Here is a 19608-nt window from a genome sequence, read left to right as displayed (position 1 = left end):
GGACAGATTCAATAGCAATATTCCTGTTCAGTACCCTATAGTCAATTACAGGACGCAACCCACCTTGTGGTTTAGGAACCAGAAATACCGGTGACGAGTAGGCAGACGTAGACCTCCGAATGATACCTTGATCTAACATAGCTTGGATTTGCTCCTTGAGGACTTTCATTTTGGGCGGTGCTAAACGATACGGTGGTGATTTAACAGGGGTGTGATTGGTAAGTTCGATCTTGTACTCGAGGACGTTTGTTAGCCCTAGTTTATCCGTAAGGACATCGGAAAATTCCTCACACAAACTCTGAATACACCCTGCTTGCTCAGACGTCAGATGAGACACATCAGGTAGGGCAACATCAACAGACGTCAACTTAGTCTCATTCGACTTGACATTTCCATTCAAAGGATATTGATGAAACACAGGGATCAATACCTTGGGCTGAAACTGAAAATGAATAGATCCTGCAGACAAATTAAGAATGAGCCCAGAATGTGTAATGAAATCGGCTCCCAGAATGACTGCACAGGATAATTCGTTCACAACCACGAAGCTGAATTTCCAAGAAAAGGAAGCTATTCTTACAGAAACCTTAAATCTGCCAAGAATACCTAGCTTACTGCCATTCGCCGTCACGTAGAAGACACAGGTTCTAGTTTATTAAACTTATTGGAGCTCTTTAACAGTTCATAAAGTTCCTTATCAATCAAGGACACTACGCTCCCAGAATCAACTAGGGCAGACATGGGTACCTTGTTTAGTTTAACATTCAAATAGGGCAGTTGAGGTCGATGAATGGCCTTTACTCGAGTCCAATCTCGCAAATTACTAGGAGACCCAAACAAACGGCTTTCAAACAAACTTGAAAGATCAGAACAACCTTCAGTTTCAGGAATGAACATCGGCGAAGGACCGTTGAGTGCGTCCAGCACTCCTTCTGCTACTCTGTTACATGATAGCTTTTCTAGTCAACTTCTGTTGGCGCGATCACCTGTAGATGATTGGGTACGATTTCGTTGAAGTACAGGACAATTAGGACGTACATGTGTGTTAGACCCACACTCGTAACACTTACGTTCTACGGGCTGAGAACCGGAGTCACTACTGCTAGGTTTAGAAAACTGCCGCCGAGGGCAAGCATTTCGTAGATGATCAGTCGATTTACACAGAAAACAACGTCGTGTTTTGTCTACAGAAGGCGAAACGGGGACAGAAGCGCTACTAGACGACGGTCTATCGATATTACGGAGTGAGTCCGCATATTTCACTCCTTCTGCCGCAACACAAGCGTTTTGTAGCTCAAGGAAAGAATTAGGCCTTGATGAAAATGACAAGTAAGACCTATACTCAGGCGTCAGACCTTCAACAATAGAACTCACAATCTCACCTTCCGAATATTTCAAGCGGAAAACTCTCGAAAACATTTTAATGTCCCGAACGTACTCTGAGAGTGATTGATTACTTCGTTGTACTCGAAAAAAATGTCGCTGCACTAGAGAAGATAGTGCTCTGGTAGGAATACATTCACGTAACAGTTTCGCGTGGAAATCCCCAAGAGAATCACGTTCAGACATAGCCACAGCTATGCGACTGGCTAAGTTTCCAGAAGCATGCGGATAAATTATTTGAAATATCAGATCATCTTTGACACCATATACAGCACTATGTTCGAGAAATTCAATTAGAGTGCGCAGGAACTCAATAACTTGTTCGATAGAGTCAATAGAATAAGACTTCATCCCTTTAATAAGTAATTGCAGCGGATGTGGTAGCTTTGCAAAATTAACGACTGAAGAAATATTCTTTGTCTCACATGAATCATTGCCGGATGAAATGGGGTGACCAGCCGGTGGTTGTGAAAGTCCCTGTTCAGTAAATTCAGCAACATCAGCAGGCTTATTTTCAACGGAGACAGAAAACAAGCTATCTCCCATCCCCTGAAGAGTCTCAATTTTATTCGACCACAAAACTAATAAAGTTTTCACATCATCGCCCATACTATCACCAAATAATGCCTGGAGATCAGACACACGGTTCCTGTAATGAAGCAGGCGAGCTTTAATACGACGAATCTGCTTTCGTGTGACATCACTTTGACCTTGACTAAACTCGTCTAACGTGGACTCTATTTGAGACAGCGAAACCCCGATACGACCTAACGCACTCTCAAGAAGAATGGAAGGTTGACAGCTCGATAAACTAACAGGGTTACGTAACGAGGAACGAAGAAGTCTAATATTATCGTCTAATGTACCGGCAGGAGAAACGCCCCTAATACACAACTCATATCCCAGCTCCTCGGTTCGTAGCAATTCGAGACCGAAACAGTCGCGTATCTTATCCTCATTAACGGGTCCCATTGACCCTAGTGCATCTTTACTAGTATCAGTCATAATTGCTCCTTTAAATACGAAAGAATAATAGACAAGACTGAATTTACTGATGGAAACCACGCGAGGACGCTACCACCTGAGAAGGTGCTAACATTAGGGCCTAGGAATATAGGAACATTCCCAGAGAGGAAGCTAGGTGGACCGAGGTGAGGGAGCTTTCCATCTGTAAATCCATTTGTCTTTTATTCACTGACAACAACATATGTACAACATTATGTATAACATTATAGCTGAAACACTCCTTAAAGGTAAACCAATAAACTTCTATTGGCCTCTTACGTATAAGACAGAACAGGAGATCTGTTATCCCCAGAAAATATAATAGAGACAAGTAGTTAACATTAAAGAAAAGAAACGGCCTTCAACTGGCCATAGGCCCCTGGACTACGAACCCGGCCCATCCAAACAGCACAGCACACCACACACAGAAGCACAACTCAAATCCACTTACACACACCCATTCGCGGCCACAAGCATTAACCTTTCACTCAATACACACACATACAACATTCACTCACGACTTACGCTCCGATGTTCGCAGCCCAGAAGCCCTGGGTTCGAAAGGAACCTCCCAGTAGTTGCTCAAGAGAGCGACAAATAATTAGTGAGAATCTAACGCTGGATGCAACCAGCCACCAAGACTACGTTTGAGAAGGGAAGGGGAAGGGACAGGAGGGGGAACAACCAATGTAGAAACTCACTCACAGCGCAGGCGCACTTCAAGTGTCTGTTAGTCTTGTGAGAGAGCGTAATAGAAGTTTCTCGTAACACAATTTCTTAAATATAAAATGAAAATATTTCTTAAATGAAAATATCTGTGATAAAAGTAAATAGGTTAATATCAGCTTACGTTTAAAAAGAATAAAGCCATATGGGTCATTGCTCATAACCTGAAACCCTACTTAGATGTTTAACGTCTATATTGCAGCGGGCTATTCGTATTCTGTGTTGAAGTTACAAGATTAAATAGTATTAAAAGGTAATTTATGCTAGAGAGCAAAGTATTAGTCAAACGTAACATCGAACTAAAGCATTCATAATTGTGACGGATAATCACTTCGTGAATGAGATGTAGGAACATATTTACAGTAATGCAGACTTACAGGAGGAAGCTTGTTGAATTTAATAAGACTAGGTTACAAAGCTGTTGTTAAAAAAAAAAAAAAAAAGCCCCAACACAGCATAAGAATGGCAGTAATTGACAAATTACCCCATTATGAAATGTCTGTACAACTTTTAGGCTGGTAAAATTGATGGATAAACTCTTGAGTCCGGTATGAAATTGAAAGTTAATTGAAGTTGCATCAAAAAAGTAATGAGGTGCTTGCTTGCCCCAAGAGAAGCTAGAGCCTCTCATGAGCACTGAGCTCTTAGACAGCACATCCGCTTTACACAATCCCGAAGTCGGAATGAATCCACGCTGCAATACTTTTCCAGAAGGTAGCTCATCCAAGGTGGGGGACTGAAAAACAGCACGGCAGGAAAAGGACCAGTGAACAATCAGGAGTTTACCCTATCGATAGTCTCGACCAGTCACTTTAAACATTACAAATTACGCTGGTCATCTCGTCTTAGGCAAGTTCTAGAAGCTTGCAGTCATATGCAAGCTAAGCAAGTCACAGCGAAATGGCAGGTGTGCTACTGGGTGTCCAGCAAGTGCCAATGATCAAACAAAATTTGATTTAAAATTGAATAAATTGAATTTAACACACCCACACCACATGTTACAAAAGGTACCATTCTTCACTTTGCCACATCTCAGGCTGCTTTCAATAGATGGGTTTATGCAAAAAATGTCAAATATCCAAATATGGCTCTATGTTTACTGATTTGCTCTTAGGAATGAATTCCAAATGGACAATACTCTATGTATCAAGTGAAACCTTGGCCCTATTAAATACCAATGCCACTTGGAACAGCAGTGTCACTGTACTATGCTGTTAGCATTGTGGAAGTCTCCGAAGATGTTTTTCTCAAATGCTGATAAAATCCAGGTCTTTTTTTACTTCACAGCACAAACTTGACAAACGGTAGAACAACACATCTGCATGTGCCTCAGTTTTGCTATATTTGGATGAAATAATTCTGATTTTAGACACCATTTTATCTATACTGATATATAAAGAGATAAGGTTTGTTTATATGCAACGGCCAATCTCAGGAACCACTGGACCGATTCTAAAAATAATTTCACTAATAGAAAGATACATTATCCCTGAGTGCTATAGGCTATATTTTATTTTCAAAACAGTTCGAGGGGAAGGGGGGACGACAACGACGACATGGGGAGATATAAAAATACTAGGCTAATATAGGCAAAATGTCGAATTTGTCGTACAAGGACGAGACAAAGCTCATTTTAAGCCCCTTGACGAAAAGAACATAACTCGGTAAGCCATATGGGCCCAAAAACCATGTTTTAATTCCTTAAAACCAACTGTTATTGCTGAGATATTGGCACCACACTACCCCTGCTCTAGGAATCGGATAAAGAAATGAACTGCCGTAAGCATGGCAACATCAGATCCAGTATGCTTACAGCAGCGAGATTATCTACAATATATCACAAAAACCTAACATGTTACAGACATAAAATTTGGTTTTTGGAAACTCCTTTAAAATAAAAGAACACAATTTTTTTGTTTTCAGAAAATCCACTTAAGGGGTGTCGGTTGAATAGAAGTGAGGAAGGAGTTGAATTCTTCATATGAGGATACATATTTCTCAGAAACGGAAGATGTTACAGACGTTAAAATTGGTAGGCCATACTTGGAATCTCTTTTCAAAATAAATGAACGGACTTTTTCTGGAAAATCCACTTAAGGGGGTGAAAACTTTTTAAAAAGCGAGCGATTTTTAAAATGAGTATCTTCTTCTCTTCTGCCAGTTTTCCCACACCTGTAGGGTTGTGGGTGTGAACTGTGTCGCATGTGTGGATCTGACGCTGTTTTACGATTGGATGCTCTTCCTGGCACCAACCCTGTGTGTAGGAATGTAATTACTATTGCGTATTCCTGTTGTGGTTGGTAATGTGGTGTGTTGAGTGAATATGAAGAGTGTGTTGGGACAAACACAAACAACCTGTCCTCGAGCCAGAAGAATTAATCACACGTGATTAAAATATCCGACCCAGCCCGGAATCGAAACCGCAACTTAACATATTCCAGGCGTGAAAATTGGTATTTGTAATCTCCTTTAGAAATAAAGAAACCCCTTTTTTGACTGTTTCTCACATGTAGAGTTCCATGTCGCATGTTCCAGATTTAGCTCTGCCAGTAGCTTGGTCATCTTAGCCCCAAAAGGCAATGCCACAAACGTGGTTTACAAATAGGTTCTGCCGTAGATGAAATGCAATTTTTCAGCGAGTTTTTATACTTTAGGGATTTTCAGATAGTGTCTTAGTGCAGTACCGAGGAACAGTTAATTTTTATCAACTTACGAAATCCTCGCATGCGAAGCCGTGGGTAACAGCTAGTTATCTAAATGCTCTTAAGATTACTGGGTGCGCAGAGGTTCGGGTTACCTGTCCGGAAAATGGATTCTTTCAGCATGCCTTGAATTATGATAGGAGATGGTCATTTCTTGTGTCCCTACAGCAACCTGTGTTCATCAATACGTTAGGCAATCTGTGCATGAGACATCAGAGCACACATTTTTAAAATATGCTGTACTGACGCAGTTACATACATGTTGCCATAGTCACCTTGCATGTTATAATGACTTATCTTGAGGTTCAGAGCATGTTTGTAATTTCGGTACTCTTTTTGCTACATACTGTAATTTGGTGGTCAGCCATTGTGGGGAAACAAGCTGATTTATGATGATGGTAAAGTACAGTTATGGTTACGCTAAATGGAAGATGATTTGCTGGGGGTTTGCTGTTAATGAATGTTGTTCTGGGTACATGCAGAATAAATCATTCCTCTACTTCACCAAAAAAGTTTATATTGAAATTTTGAGTGAATGTGGTGGGTTCTTTTGTTTTTGTGTATATTAATTACATTACTACTGAGTAAGTAGCTGCTCTCTATTCAGTTTCTTCAATAATGTTGTGGAATATGGTTCTGATTGAAAATTCTCAAAAATCACTGCAGCGTATGAGAAGAAGATAGTTTAAAAATAGTGCCATAGAAAAATCATACATTCTTTCACTGCTTTCAACATACAACCAGCTATAGCAACTTTAGATCATAAAGACAGAATCGTGTATCCACCAGCATCCTGTCCAAAACATCACCTGTATTAATAATTAAACATGGTATCTCCCAAAATGTAATTGTAATAGATTAGAACTCTTTTTTGCAGTTTCTGAAAACTAATAAAGTTTTAATTTTATTGATATGAATGAAATATTTGTTATTTCACACCAGAAAGTGTGGCCACTCATCTGTTGCGTCACGCACCACCTGTAGCAGAATCGAGGCACAGAGTCAGTGTGAGGACTCATGTCATTGCATAATGGAGTGCAAAATGGAGCAACGCGTTAACGTAAAGTTTTGCTTCCACCTAGGCAAAACGGCAATGGAAACACACGCAATGTTAGTGCTAGTTTATCATACTCAAGCAGTAAGTAAAAAGTGCATTTTTGACTGGTTTAAACACTTTTGAGATTGAAAGGAAGGTGTTGAGGACGAGGCGTGTTTGGGTCGACCAACCACAAGCACATCTCCAGATAACATCGAACGAGTGCGACACATGCTTGTGAATGATCAGCACATTACACCGTCCTCAAGACCACCCGAACAACCCTTTCGGACGATGGGCTTATAACCTTACGCACCTAGAGGTGAGACCCTTAGGTGAGAAGGTTGGTAGCGTATTCGCCCCAAAAGGGAGTTAAAGCGAACACAAGAGAGACACAAAAAAAACGTCTTTATCTTCAGACGGTAATATTTTTATATCTCGTCATGTTTTTGTTGTGATAGTAATTACGTGGTAATGGTGGTTATTACTGATTTAACCCTATTCCTAGCGCAAAAGGTATTTGAATGCCTTCAACATCCTTGCAGACCCTTTAAAGCTTAAATCAAACTGTATACAAACCCTACACTTCAAGTAGCTCCAGTAATAATCAGTCTTTTAAAACAATAATAAGTAATACTTCACACATTAAACATATTTCCATACCCAGTTTAAAGATTTTCAGCTGTGTGTGCTGTTGCAGTCGGATAATTCAGAAAACATTTTCCATGGCTTTTTGACACAACGGACATTTTTGTACGACTTGATTGAATGTCTCCTGTTTTTATGTACATTCTTTTTCCATTCCTCTGGCTTGGCTTTGTCTCTTCTTTGATGGAGGTAAACCATTAATTTGTCTAACTCAGAAGCTGATAGGAAAAGTGCAGCTGTTGAGTTAATATCATCAGCATCATTATTACAGTATATTCTGCCACAGTGAACAATGGGAAGAGTGGGTCTGAGTCTCCTAGGCAGATTGATTTTTAATGAAGGCTACAAACAGTTCACATCGCTGCTAAGATATGGCAGTCTCATGCGAGAAATTAAAGAAGGCGCGAGTCACATAGTTCACTCTGCCTAGTTTTAAATAGGATATTTTACATAACCTCTACTGGGTTTAATTTCTTGGAATGTGCCGGTGATTCTTTATAAATTTAATATTTCTGATGAAGGTTGGTATGTCTTCATCAGAATATAACAAATCCGTTGGGTTACAGCTCTCTTGGTCACTACTACATCCAGAACATGGCATTATAGCTTTGATGGAAGGCTGTTCCTGCCAATGTAGTTCACTTTCCTTGAACACAGTATTACCAACCTGTAGTTAGCAATACCATGGTAGCCGCATCAATATTGATTTGACTTACCTCTTTATAGCAGCTCACAAGGAATGTATACTTCAGTCACATAGCATGCTTCACTTAATTTTTTTTTTTTAATGTCCCTTAGTTAACTATCACATAACACACTCAGTTTGTAAGTCGATGACCCCCTTTGCAATGGATTGACTATTAAAACTGAAATTCAACTGTTGGAGATTTTTATGATAGAATATAGTTCCCTCTCTTCTTTTTGTGTTGATGTTTCTACTTGTTTCCTTAGGTCCAGATCATATTGGTGTTATGATCTCTCCTTATTCTGGAGTCACTCTGATCGGTTGGAGTCTGGTTCCTGGGGATCCATTACAAGGCCCTAAGTGGAATGGGCGTGATACGTATTTTATATATTATTCATGTGCATCAGATCCAAAGCCTTGGGTTTTCTGGATTGATTTAAAGGTATGTATGAATATTACTGTAATTCCAAAGTCTGATGATTGAGACCCGTACAAGGATGACTTAGTTATGTTGTTGCATGTATTTAAATTTTATCTGGTTAGTGGAAAGATTTTCCTCATAAAGGGATAATAAAAATCACATAGCCTAGATATACAACTGCATTCCTCCTCAATTTGATGACCTTTAAACTTTGATACTTCTTTATCTTTGTTTTATATGATTTATATGATTGAGCCATCTCTTCCTCCGCCAACCTTGTGGTCACTTTTCTTCGATCTGTTTCTCCAACTACACTCTGGCTGTTCTCTGTGGATCCTTGTGAGAAACTCGGTTTACCTCCACAATGTAACAGTTCGCGCTTGATGAGGTTTCCTTGGAGACCTCAGTTCAATTCTTAGTACTGCCAGAGCTTTAGGATTGGCAGGAGGGCTGGTATGTAGTTAAAAAGATACATACAGCTCACCTCCATTAGTGGTATGTCTGAAAAGAGCTGCTCCACTTCGGGGAATACAAGGATGTAAAGACACAAGTTTACTTAACTTCTGAGATGACAAAAAAATCTGGACTGGGCTTCGACACAAATTCCACTGAGGTAATGTTTTGAACTGTTTCTTAATCAGTTCATGGATGTTTTTATGTTCTTTCCCTATCCTTTTTTCTATTTCCTTGCATTGTCTCTTAATGTACACTTCCTGTTAACTACATTTGGCTCTCATATAATTTCTAATCCCTTCTTCACTTTATGATCTCTGAAATGGCTCCTCTCCTTATAAGTTCTAACACAAGTTATCCACGATTCTTGTACTTGTTTAAAGTGACAACCACCAAATTAGGCAGGTGAGGAAAACTGCACTATCGTCAGATATGGGAACGGCAAAGCGATAGATAATCAAGAGTCGCTTACCTCTGAGCACGGATTGGCAACACTAATTGTGCAGTGCCACTGCCTTCGTGATATACAGGCCGTACTGTAGCTCTGACGTCACGCTTTGGGTGAGACTTGGAGGCGATACACATCCGCTCTGCTTGAATAACGCACTCGTTTAAATTACTTCAGAAACTGTTACCACCTTAAAAACTATTCATCAATATTTGTTAGTTCTGACATACAATGCATATCCTTCCCCGTAATGTTCTATTTCTCGCGTATGTCCGCTTGTTTCCGTGAGTACAGGCTAACACTTTGTGACATATTCTTGCGATTTCTATCCATTTTCTAGTCAACTGGAACATTCACATCATACACACTGATAGAAAACAAGCAACCAGTTACCAATACAATATACTACAAATGTAAATTATCTCTGTACCACCAATTCAGTACCTACAAGAAAGATTACGAGTAAGCTAACCTCCAACAGTAACAAAACATTTACTGTCACTGTCATGAAATTCAGTTATCGGCAAATAGTGTCTATACAATTATTTTCATATTCAGTTTTCATGGAATAACCCTGTTCTATTGCCTATGATATGAAATTTGATGGGGAAAACTCAGCAGTGTTACCAGTACTTCACAATACATTTCTATCTAAAATGGTAAAATGCATAAATTGGACTTGAATTTCCAAATACACCGAATTCAAATAAGCCGTAAGTCTGCTTATATAAAAATATATCTAATGTTACCCATGTTTTGACATAATAAGAAATTTTAACTTGCCATTTGGATGAGGATTTAGTCTTCAGGAAAGTGGTTGATACCTACAACTGTGTGGTGATTGACTATTCATTTCTCCCTAGGAATAGCGTTCTTCGATAACCTAACTCATTCTTCATCAGAAGGAAACAAATACTGGAGTGAACTCTCCTTGTTTATAATTTGGCTTTGCAGCAACTCTTAGCATGGTGATTTTTCTCACTGATGACCGTAATTCAATTATATACACATCGTGCTTGATAATAAAACTCTAAATGCACTAACTCAGTTCATTTTACACTATGGATATAACATTACAGATTTAAACTACAAAATTTAAACACTTCAGAGCGATTTTCTTAACCTATAGCCTCACATTAATATAATATACCCTCGACTAAGTTTTCTTCACTGAGTACTTTTCACTTAATAATGCAGTCAGTAATGACTCAGTCGATATATATCTGAGTAAACATGCAGCCAATGCTAAAAATTTCAACAAAACAGCAAAGAATTCACATGTAACTCAACTAATTCATGTGCTAAACTTCCCCCCTAACGATCAGCTGATTGCTTTCCCGTGCTTGCTACAGTACGGCCTGTACTTCACGAAGTCGGTGGCAGTGCTGTCTAGTTGAAGCCGGTCCGCTCCTTGCCACCTTCCGCCTAAGTCAGCGGTTGAGCTCGCACCGTGAGTGCAATTAAAGATGGATAGTGAATGTATTCAGTCTGGTGTTTCTTTGGGTCTGTTATGCAGATGTGCCAAGTCTCCCAATTTAAGAGGCAGACTCCCAATTTTTCATCGTTCTTCCTGAACTCCCAATCGCCGGGACCGATCTCCCGTTTTTCAGAGCAATATCAGTAATTTTAGTATTTTAAACTCCCGCGCGTTTCCTCGTTCTATCAATATATGGCAGAGTATGGCTGGTCAATAGTAGTTCTAATAATGAAACCAGATGGCAGTATGGGGCACGATGGCCAGTCAGGTGCTCCTCTTTGGTCTGTAATACATTCAAATACTCATTCTCTTTGGTCAAATACTCGCATATTATGATAGGAAGTGGAAGTCGCAAGCGAGTAACCTAACCTCTCAGAAGTAGCATGCCATAGATGTCTACCCAGGCCAGGACCTGCATAAGTGCTCGTGTTGTGTATCTTAAATATTTGTTTTGGTCAAAATGTCAAAACAGAAATATGATGATGCAGTCTTTAAAAGTACTTACTGTATAGGGAAGAGTTTCAGTGTTTCAGTGAGTCCAGAAAGGGACCAACATTCACATTCTGTACTATATGTAGGTGTGATTTTTTTCAGTTTTGCATGGTGGGAAGTGCGATATACTCAAACATATGCAAATGAAAAAACATAAGGAGAGTGTCCAGTGTGTAGAAAGAAACGAGAAACTGAACTTTTCATGTAAAAACCAAGATGTAAATCCTGTGACGTATGTTGAGGCTTTATTTATGTCATTTATCGTAGGACATAACCTGCCTGTAAATTGTGCTGACCACGCGGGACCTTTGTTTTGCAAAATGTTTCCTGATTCGGAAATCACTAAACATTATGCATGAGCTAGAACGAAAACAGCGGCTATTATTACAGAAAATGTGCATGGAAGAATGGGCAAAAATTGTATCACATTTGCAGGTGAATGCATTTTCTGTTGCTACTGATGGTAGCAAAAAGTGACGTGAAAATATATCCTATTGTAACATTTTTTAGGCCTGAACTCAATGAAATTCAGAGTTGTCTACTCTCTGTGCCTAATTTAGAAGGGGATGCTACTGGAGCTAACATTTCCAATCTTTTGCTCTCAACTTTCAGGAATTCCGCATTCCATTAAAAAACTGCCTAGCTGTTGGTGCTGATAATGCTCCAGTAATGGTAGGATTAAAGAATGGTGTGGCAGGATGTTTGAAGTGAGAAAATAGTAACATAATCATCGTAGGGCTCTTGTCACCTTGCTGCACAGAAGGGTGCGGCGTGCTTGCCCGTAAATGTAGATGAAAGTATAATTGATATATTTTATTATCTGGAAAGGAGTGCAAAGAGGAAAGAAAAGTTCAGAGAATTTCAGACTTTACACAACACAGAGATCAGGAAAATTCTGAAGAATGTGCTTACTCGATGGTTTTCACAAAGAACGTGTTTGGATAGGATTTTGCTGCAGTGGGACCCTTTGGTTAATTTATTCAGGAGCAAAATTGTGAGTAAGGATTCTCAGATGGAAACTTTGAAGAATTACAAAATTCCTAAGCACAGTCTAAGTGCAGATGTGTCTTGTTTGTCTGAAAAGGTGAAGCATTGTCATAACATTTCACCACACTTCTCAGTTAAAAGGAAAACCCAGTCAGACTACTGATGCCACTAAGAGCCATGCATTGTCATGTGAAGAACGACTGTTCATGTTCCTTTCATCAAATATACATAAATCTTTTTGCCCTTTTCTCTCAAGTTTTATGGATATCTTTGAGAATCCAAACGAGGCTCTTCAGTCAAGTATGCTGCACATCCACTGTTGAGGTCAGTTTTGAAGGAACTATTATAGAATGTGATGGCAAGGTTTGTGAAACCACACGTTATTAAAAGCTTCTCCTCTCTCCTTGATGTAGTTTATCATACTCCAGCAAATCAAAACGATGTTTGTGATCTGATGATAGGGAACTCAGCATTTTTTTTTTTGTGAGCACTTTGAAGTCTGAGGAAAAGTGCATATTCTTTAAGTCTGTTAGAAAGTGTTTCTCTTCATCATGTGATTACATGCTACACAAATTTCCGTTCAAAGACAAAGTTTTAATTAATGCAAAAGTTGCAAATATTTCTGCTATAAGTGAGGCATCATTTTCTAACCTTAGATTTTTTTATTAACAAGTTTCCGAACATTCTGACTAGTGAAACGGAACATTTAGATAGAGGAACTGTTATTCTGCACTCCCAGTTCTTTAACTTTCAGCTTGAAGAAACAGACCTGGCAAAAGGAAGAACTGATGTTCAATGGGCATTGGTAGGTCAGATGAAATCAGCTGATGGTGTACTTAAATATGACAGACTCTCTAAGGTGATGCTTGCTATTTTATCAATTCCACATAGCAATGCAGGATGTGAAAGGATTTTTAGCAGAGTCACAAAGACAAAAACAGAGTTCAGATCCTTGCTGTCTGAACAAACTTTGGAGAAACTTTTAACCTTAAAATTAGTTCAGCAAGGCAAGTGCTTTGAGCAAAAATTTAGTTTTAGTTTCTGAAGAAGGCTAAGTCAGCTACGGGTTTGTTGAACAACAATTAATCGTAATGTGTATGTCCTGTATTTAGTCATCATCAATGTCCCACTCCAGTTGCCTGGGTGTGGTTCCAGTATTTAGTATTCACATACAAATAATGAAAAATATATATACGTAGGCCAAAAAGAGTTGTTAATGCATTGAATTATAATGAATTAGTACATGTTCTGCCGTCAGTGATGTAATACGTCGCGATTCACTGCCAAATTTATCCTGATTTTTTTACTTTTGAAAGTTGGCATGTTTGATTATGTGAAGAGGACTAAGTGCGAGAAAGGAACAAGAAACTCCTCTGAAGCATCATTGTCGGGAAGGGCTTAAGAAGGATTTAGCCAACAAAACAAAATCGATAATTGTGAATGTTTTGCAATACGTGCAGAAGTTGACTCACATCTTTTGTTGACTGCATTTCAAGAAAAGCCAAGAAGTGACTGCAGTAATGTCTAATGTTAGCCTTCGTCTTGTCCAGAGATGTGTTAATGAAGTGAAATATTCACCCAACCAAAAAATATTTTAATCTCCAAGGAAAAACTTTGTAGGGGAGAAAAATCTTAGTATGCTTAGTGATTTTGGCTGCTAGGTGACCATGGGGAATTTCCTACAGCAGAAAACGTGCGTATACCGCTAAGGGAGAAGTGTGGATATAGTGAAAGTGTAAGTTCATTGCAACGAGTGCTTCACAATTTAGGCTTCAAATAAAAAAAGTGCTAACGTTGGGAGAAAATTTCTGCTAGTGAAGTGGCAGCAGAGAGGCAAAAAATAGAGTGGATCTGATCATTTTAAAACAGCCAGAAGAGTATGTGGATATGGCAGAGTATATCAGCAACAAGATAATGAAAATTAGACTGAGAATAAGGAATGAAGTGAAGGATTTCATATAAGTGTATGCTCCACAAACAGGGAACAAAGAGGATGATATTAAGGAATTTCTGGAGAAAGTAGGAAAGGAGATGACTGATGTGGAAGTGATTATAACAGGAGACTTAAATGCACAAGTGGGAAATGAAAGAGAAAGGAAGGAAGAAGTAATCGCACCATATAGATATGAAAGGAATGAAAAAAGGGAGAAACTAGGTGAGTTTTGTGACAGGAATGGAATATTGTGGGCAACGTATGGTTTTGGAAGAAAAACGGCAAGAAAATTACAATATATTGGCTGGGGTGACAGAAGAATTGATTACTTTCTGGTGGAAAGGACAAATCGCAGACAGTTGATGGATGTAACAGCTTTACCAGGAGAAGCATTAGATGGAGATCATAAGAGTTCTGGTAGCAAAAATGAGAGTGGGGAAAATCGAAAAATTAAGGGAGATAAGAGAAAGTAAAATAAAAATGTGGAAATTAAAAGATAAGAATGTACGGGGAGAATTTCTGGAGAGACTGAAACAACAAATTCCAATTACTGAAGTAGGAAATGTGGAAGAAGAATGGAACATCTTCAAAACAGCATTTGTAAGAGGAGCATGAATGCCTGTGGTAGAAATCAGTGAGAGTGAAAGAAAAAGGAGACACCATGGCGGAATGAGAAAGTGAGAGAAGCAGTGAAGGAAAAGAGAAAAGCATGACAAGAATAGAATAGATAAAAAAGAAGAAAGCAAAAGGAAGTATCTTGATTAATAAAAGGAAATGTAAGAAATTGGTAGGAAGTGAAAAGTTAGAAAGAGTTTACACAAAAGATGGAAACAGAGGGAACTGGCAGTAAAAGAATGCAATATAGAATTAATACAGAGTAATAGAAAAGAGTTCATACAAAGTTTATGAAAGAGAAAGGTGGAAAATTGGTAACATCCAGAAGAAATAAAGAGAAGATGGGATAAGTATTTTGATGAACTGCTGAATGTGAGAAATTGTGCAGAAGAGACGGTACTAATACGGTGTGATTACTCAACAGTAGAAGATTACACAACCATGTTAGAGGTGGAATTAGCAGTCTGTAAAATTTATTAAGTTCCTGTGGCTATTTCTAGCCAAATGCAGCCCTTGTAAGGCAGATCCTCCGATGAGGGTGGGTGGCATCTGCCATGTGTAGGTAACTGCGTGTTATTGTGGTGGAGGATAGTCTTATGTGTGGTATGTGAGTTGCAGGGATCTTGGGGACAGCACAAACACTCAGTCCCCGGGCCACTGGAATTAATCAATAAAGGTTAAAATCTCCGACCCGGCGGGGAATCGAACCCGGGGCCCACTGAACCGAAGGCCAGTACGCTGACCATTCAGCCAACAAGTCGGACAATCTGTAAAATGAAAATGGTGAAGGCAGCAGAGATGGATGAACTTAGTGTGGAAATGAAAGGCTGCTGGACCTGTTAGACTACAATGGGTGCACAGATTGTTACTGTGTATAGAAATAGAAACTTGTGCCAGAGGACTGGGGAAAGGGAATAATACCAGTCTTCAAGAAGGGGGACTAAATAGTGTTTTATAACTATAGAGGAATCACACTCTTATTACAAATGACAAAAATACTGGAAAGAATATAAAGAGGAGAATGAGAGGAAAGGTAGAAGGAAAGTTGCAAGAGGAACCATACGATGTGAAGATTGAGCAGAAGGGGAAGAAGGACATCTGAATTGTTGAGGATTGGTACTTGGAATGTCAGAACGATGAATGAGAAAGCTAAACTGGAGAATGTGAAGAAGGAAATGGAGAAATACATCAGTATTTTAGAATTATGTGAAGTGTGATGGGAAGGAGAAGGAGAGCTTGTATGTGGAGATTACAAGATGATTTTTATGTGAGAGAACAACACAGGCAAGAAGGTGTAGGACTATTGTATAGAAATGTTTGAGATAGAAGTATTATGAAGGTGATGCCTGTAAGTGATGGGTACTGGCAATCAAGATACAGAGTAACCCTGATGATTCAAGTGTATATGCTTACAGTGGATACAGACGAGGAAGAGGTAAGCTGGATTTATGAACGGATAGAGGTGGTGTTTGAGGAGAATGAAAAAGGTCAAGTAAGAACCGTGATGATGAAAGATTCAAATAGTTTATTGGGAAGTGGAAGACAGAATAATGTGGTTGGAGATTATGGATGTTAGGGAGAAATGAAAGAGGAGAAAAACTAATTGATTTCTGCAAGAACCTTGACCTTTGGAGTGCTAACACCTGGTTTAAGAACCATAAACGGAGGCTGCATACAGACAGAATAATGTGGTTGGAGATTATGGATGTTAGGGAGAAATGAAAGAGGAGAAAAACTAATTGATTTCTGCAAGAACCTTGACCTTTGGAGTGCTAACACCTGGTTTAAGAACCATAAACGGAGGCTGCATACATGGAAGAGTCCTGGTGATATAGCCAGATATCAGATAGATTTTATTATACTTAATCAAAGGTTCAAAAACAGCATCGAGATATATAAAACATTAGCTGGGGCAGATGCAAATACAGACCACAACTTGGTTGTAGATATAAGAGCACTACTGAAACTTATCAGAAGTAAACAACCTGTAAGGAAGTGAGATATAACAAAATTGAAGAATGAAAATGTCAGGGTTTATATAAGGAAGACTGAAGAAAGGTTGGAAAATTTGAGAATGAGCCTGGATGTATCACAGGAATGGTTTACCATTATGACTGTAATATTTAAAACAGAAGAAGAAGAAGAAGAAGAAGAAGAAGAAGAATCGTGCAGATTGACAGAGCCTCAGTGCGTTAAAAACTTTCAACATGTATTCACATCGATTAGCTTTACTACTGCCACCTTAACTTCAGATGCTTTACAAAAGAGAATTGTTCAGTCAGTAGGTCTACTGAAGAACTCTTCACCAAAGTTTTCACAAATTTTTTAATTTTAAGTCTTCACTGCACTTCACCTCAAGTCGGACAGGATTCACTGTAGTACTGGAAGTGTGACCAGTGTTGAAATTTGTTGGTGTTAAAAGGGTAGAAGGCTGTAACTGGACCCATCAGAGATGAATTGGGTGAGAGAAAACCTGGCATATCCTTTGTTTGCTAATTGCTTCTCATCTAAATGTATGTACTGAAGTGACATCCTCGTCATTGAGACGTCCACACAGAAGCTTTTACTCGGAATCAGGTCTTCTAAACGTGCTACCGGTCTGTTCCGGGAAAAGAAAGAAAAGTATGTCTACTACAGTATTTGTAAATCCTGTGCTTGAAACTTGATATACCTTGTTAAAAAAGATTCCTCAGTTTAAGCAGAAATGCTCAAATTACAACCAGATATGACCGTATATAATTAAAATGAGAAAAGAATGACCAAAATAATGAAAACTGCTGAAATATGCATATTTAAGCAACATAAAATTGCTTTAAACGAGCTGAGGGACACATCATTCACACGTACTTTTCAGATTTCTGGTAAAACAAGCTCAAGAAAGAAACATTACTTTTCCTTAACATCCGAACCTTATGTCATCACACACAAAGATAGGTGGGGGGGAGTATGTATGACTGACGTTAAGGTCGTTGCCAGCGAGAGTATGGACAGAGACCATAGATTTCTGATCTTGGACTTAAACGTACTCAGAAGAAATGAAAAGTAATGACATGAAAATTAGAAGCCTGGTTGCAGAAAGATTATCAGAGCATACTGTAAATGATGACACCTACCAAAGGGAGAAACAACAAGAGTAGAGGAAGAATGGAAAAATTTTAAAGATTACATTTGTGGAAGAAGCTAAAGAACTATGTGATGTAACAAAATTGATCAAAAAAGGAATAGACACCTTCGTGAAGCAATGTAGTCAAAACAGCCAATAAAAAGAGAAACAGAGCAAAATAGATACTAGACAAAGAGAAACAAAACACTATCCATGACCAACTAACCAGTGTTAAGACAACAGGAACTTTATATGGAAAAAAAAAAAGTTAGAGAAAGAGAAAACATGGAATCAGTCTGTGGATAAATTGGAAATAGATTGTAGAGGGAATATAAATCGTTGTACAGGGTAGTAAAGAACAGGAGTGAGCAAAATAATTTAAAGGCAATAGAACACTACAACGGAACCTTAGCATGATATGAGAATAAAATCCGGAGTGAATTTAAGACTTATTTAGTTTATTTTCCGGGTTGAACCGTATTGTTGTTTTCTGTAGATTACGTACAGTTTGCCCACGTTTCAAATACATGGCAGTATTCTTTTTCAAGGCTACTGAAATACCCCTACTCGATCCGAGGTAATCAGTCTCCCAGGCAGCAATCACACTACAAGAGTGGTTTCTGACCTTGATCTATATATCCTAGCCTTTCTGGCTGACATAAGCCCCCTGCCTGTCTCGTGAGAATTCTGGAAGGTATGTGTCACAGCCAGGTAGTGGAGCTTGCCTGTGCCGTTTATGTAATTGGAGGTTCGACCTGCGTATTTATGTTGTGGTCTGTACTGTATGTCTTAATCTATGTATGATAGGCATCCAAGAATTACTGATTTTGTATCCTTCTTCTAAACTCGTATTGTTCGGATGTTTCTTGACTTCGATAGCCTCGTGGATTTTCCTTTCCTGATTCCAAGGGATAGCTGCTAGGATCTTGGTCTTGTTTTGTAGGAATGCTTGGCTACCGCTGAAATATCCATGTTTTGATTCTTGGTGTGACGGATATGTTCTTTTAGGCGGGTGGAGATCAGACGTTTTGTTTCACAAACGGCACGTTCCGCAGCTATATTCAATGTGATTTACTCCAGGAGCCTGTAGTTCTGTTGTCTTTTACTGGTAGTAGATAACGGGCTAGCTTCCAGTGTGGTTTATAGATGGTTTTTATGTTGTATTTGTCCAGTATCTTGCCGATCCTGTCTGTAGCGTTTTTAATGTATGGAAGTATCACTGTTTTCGGGCGGGTCAGTTCTAGTTTCCTGTTTCCTTCTACGGCAGCCTTTTCTTTGTTTTCTTCTGATTTTCTAAAGACTCATCAGATGTTATTGAGCGAGTAGCCATTTCTCCTGAGGTGTTCATATTCTTCTTCGAGGTGTTCTGCATCTGATATCACTATGGCCCTGTTAACTACTGATGTTAGAACAGTCTGCTTTTGTGATGGGTGGTGGTGAGAAGAGGCGTGCAGATACATGTCTGTGTGTATGGGTTTCCTGTATACTGCATGA

The 19608-nt window shown here is 39.0% G+C and overlaps 1 protein-coding gene across 1 annotated transcript in view; it reads left to right on the top strand.

Annotated features, from left to right (window-relative positions):
• LOC136874676 (endoplasmic reticulum metallopeptidase 1) overlaps window positions 1–19608 on the top strand; it is a 248912-nt gene that overhangs the window by 215583 nt on the left and 13721 nt on the right. Inside the window, exon 13 of the mRNA XM_067148313.2 lies at window positions 8452–8627. Coding sequence (XP_067004414.2) covers window positions 8452–8627 — 176 coding nt within the window. The remainder of the gene's footprint in view (window positions 1–8451; window positions 8628–19608) is intronic.

Source organism: Anabrus simplex, chromosome 5 (assembly GCF_040414725.1).
Source record: "Anabrus simplex isolate iqAnaSimp1 chromosome 5, ASM4041472v1, whole genome shotgun sequence".
NCBI classification, from domain to species: domain Eukaryota; kingdom Metazoa; phylum Arthropoda; class Insecta; order Orthoptera; family Tettigoniidae; genus Anabrus; species Anabrus simplex.
The sequence above is the reverse complement of the archived record's forward strand: the minus strand, read 5'-3'. Positions and strand labels throughout refer to the sequence as shown.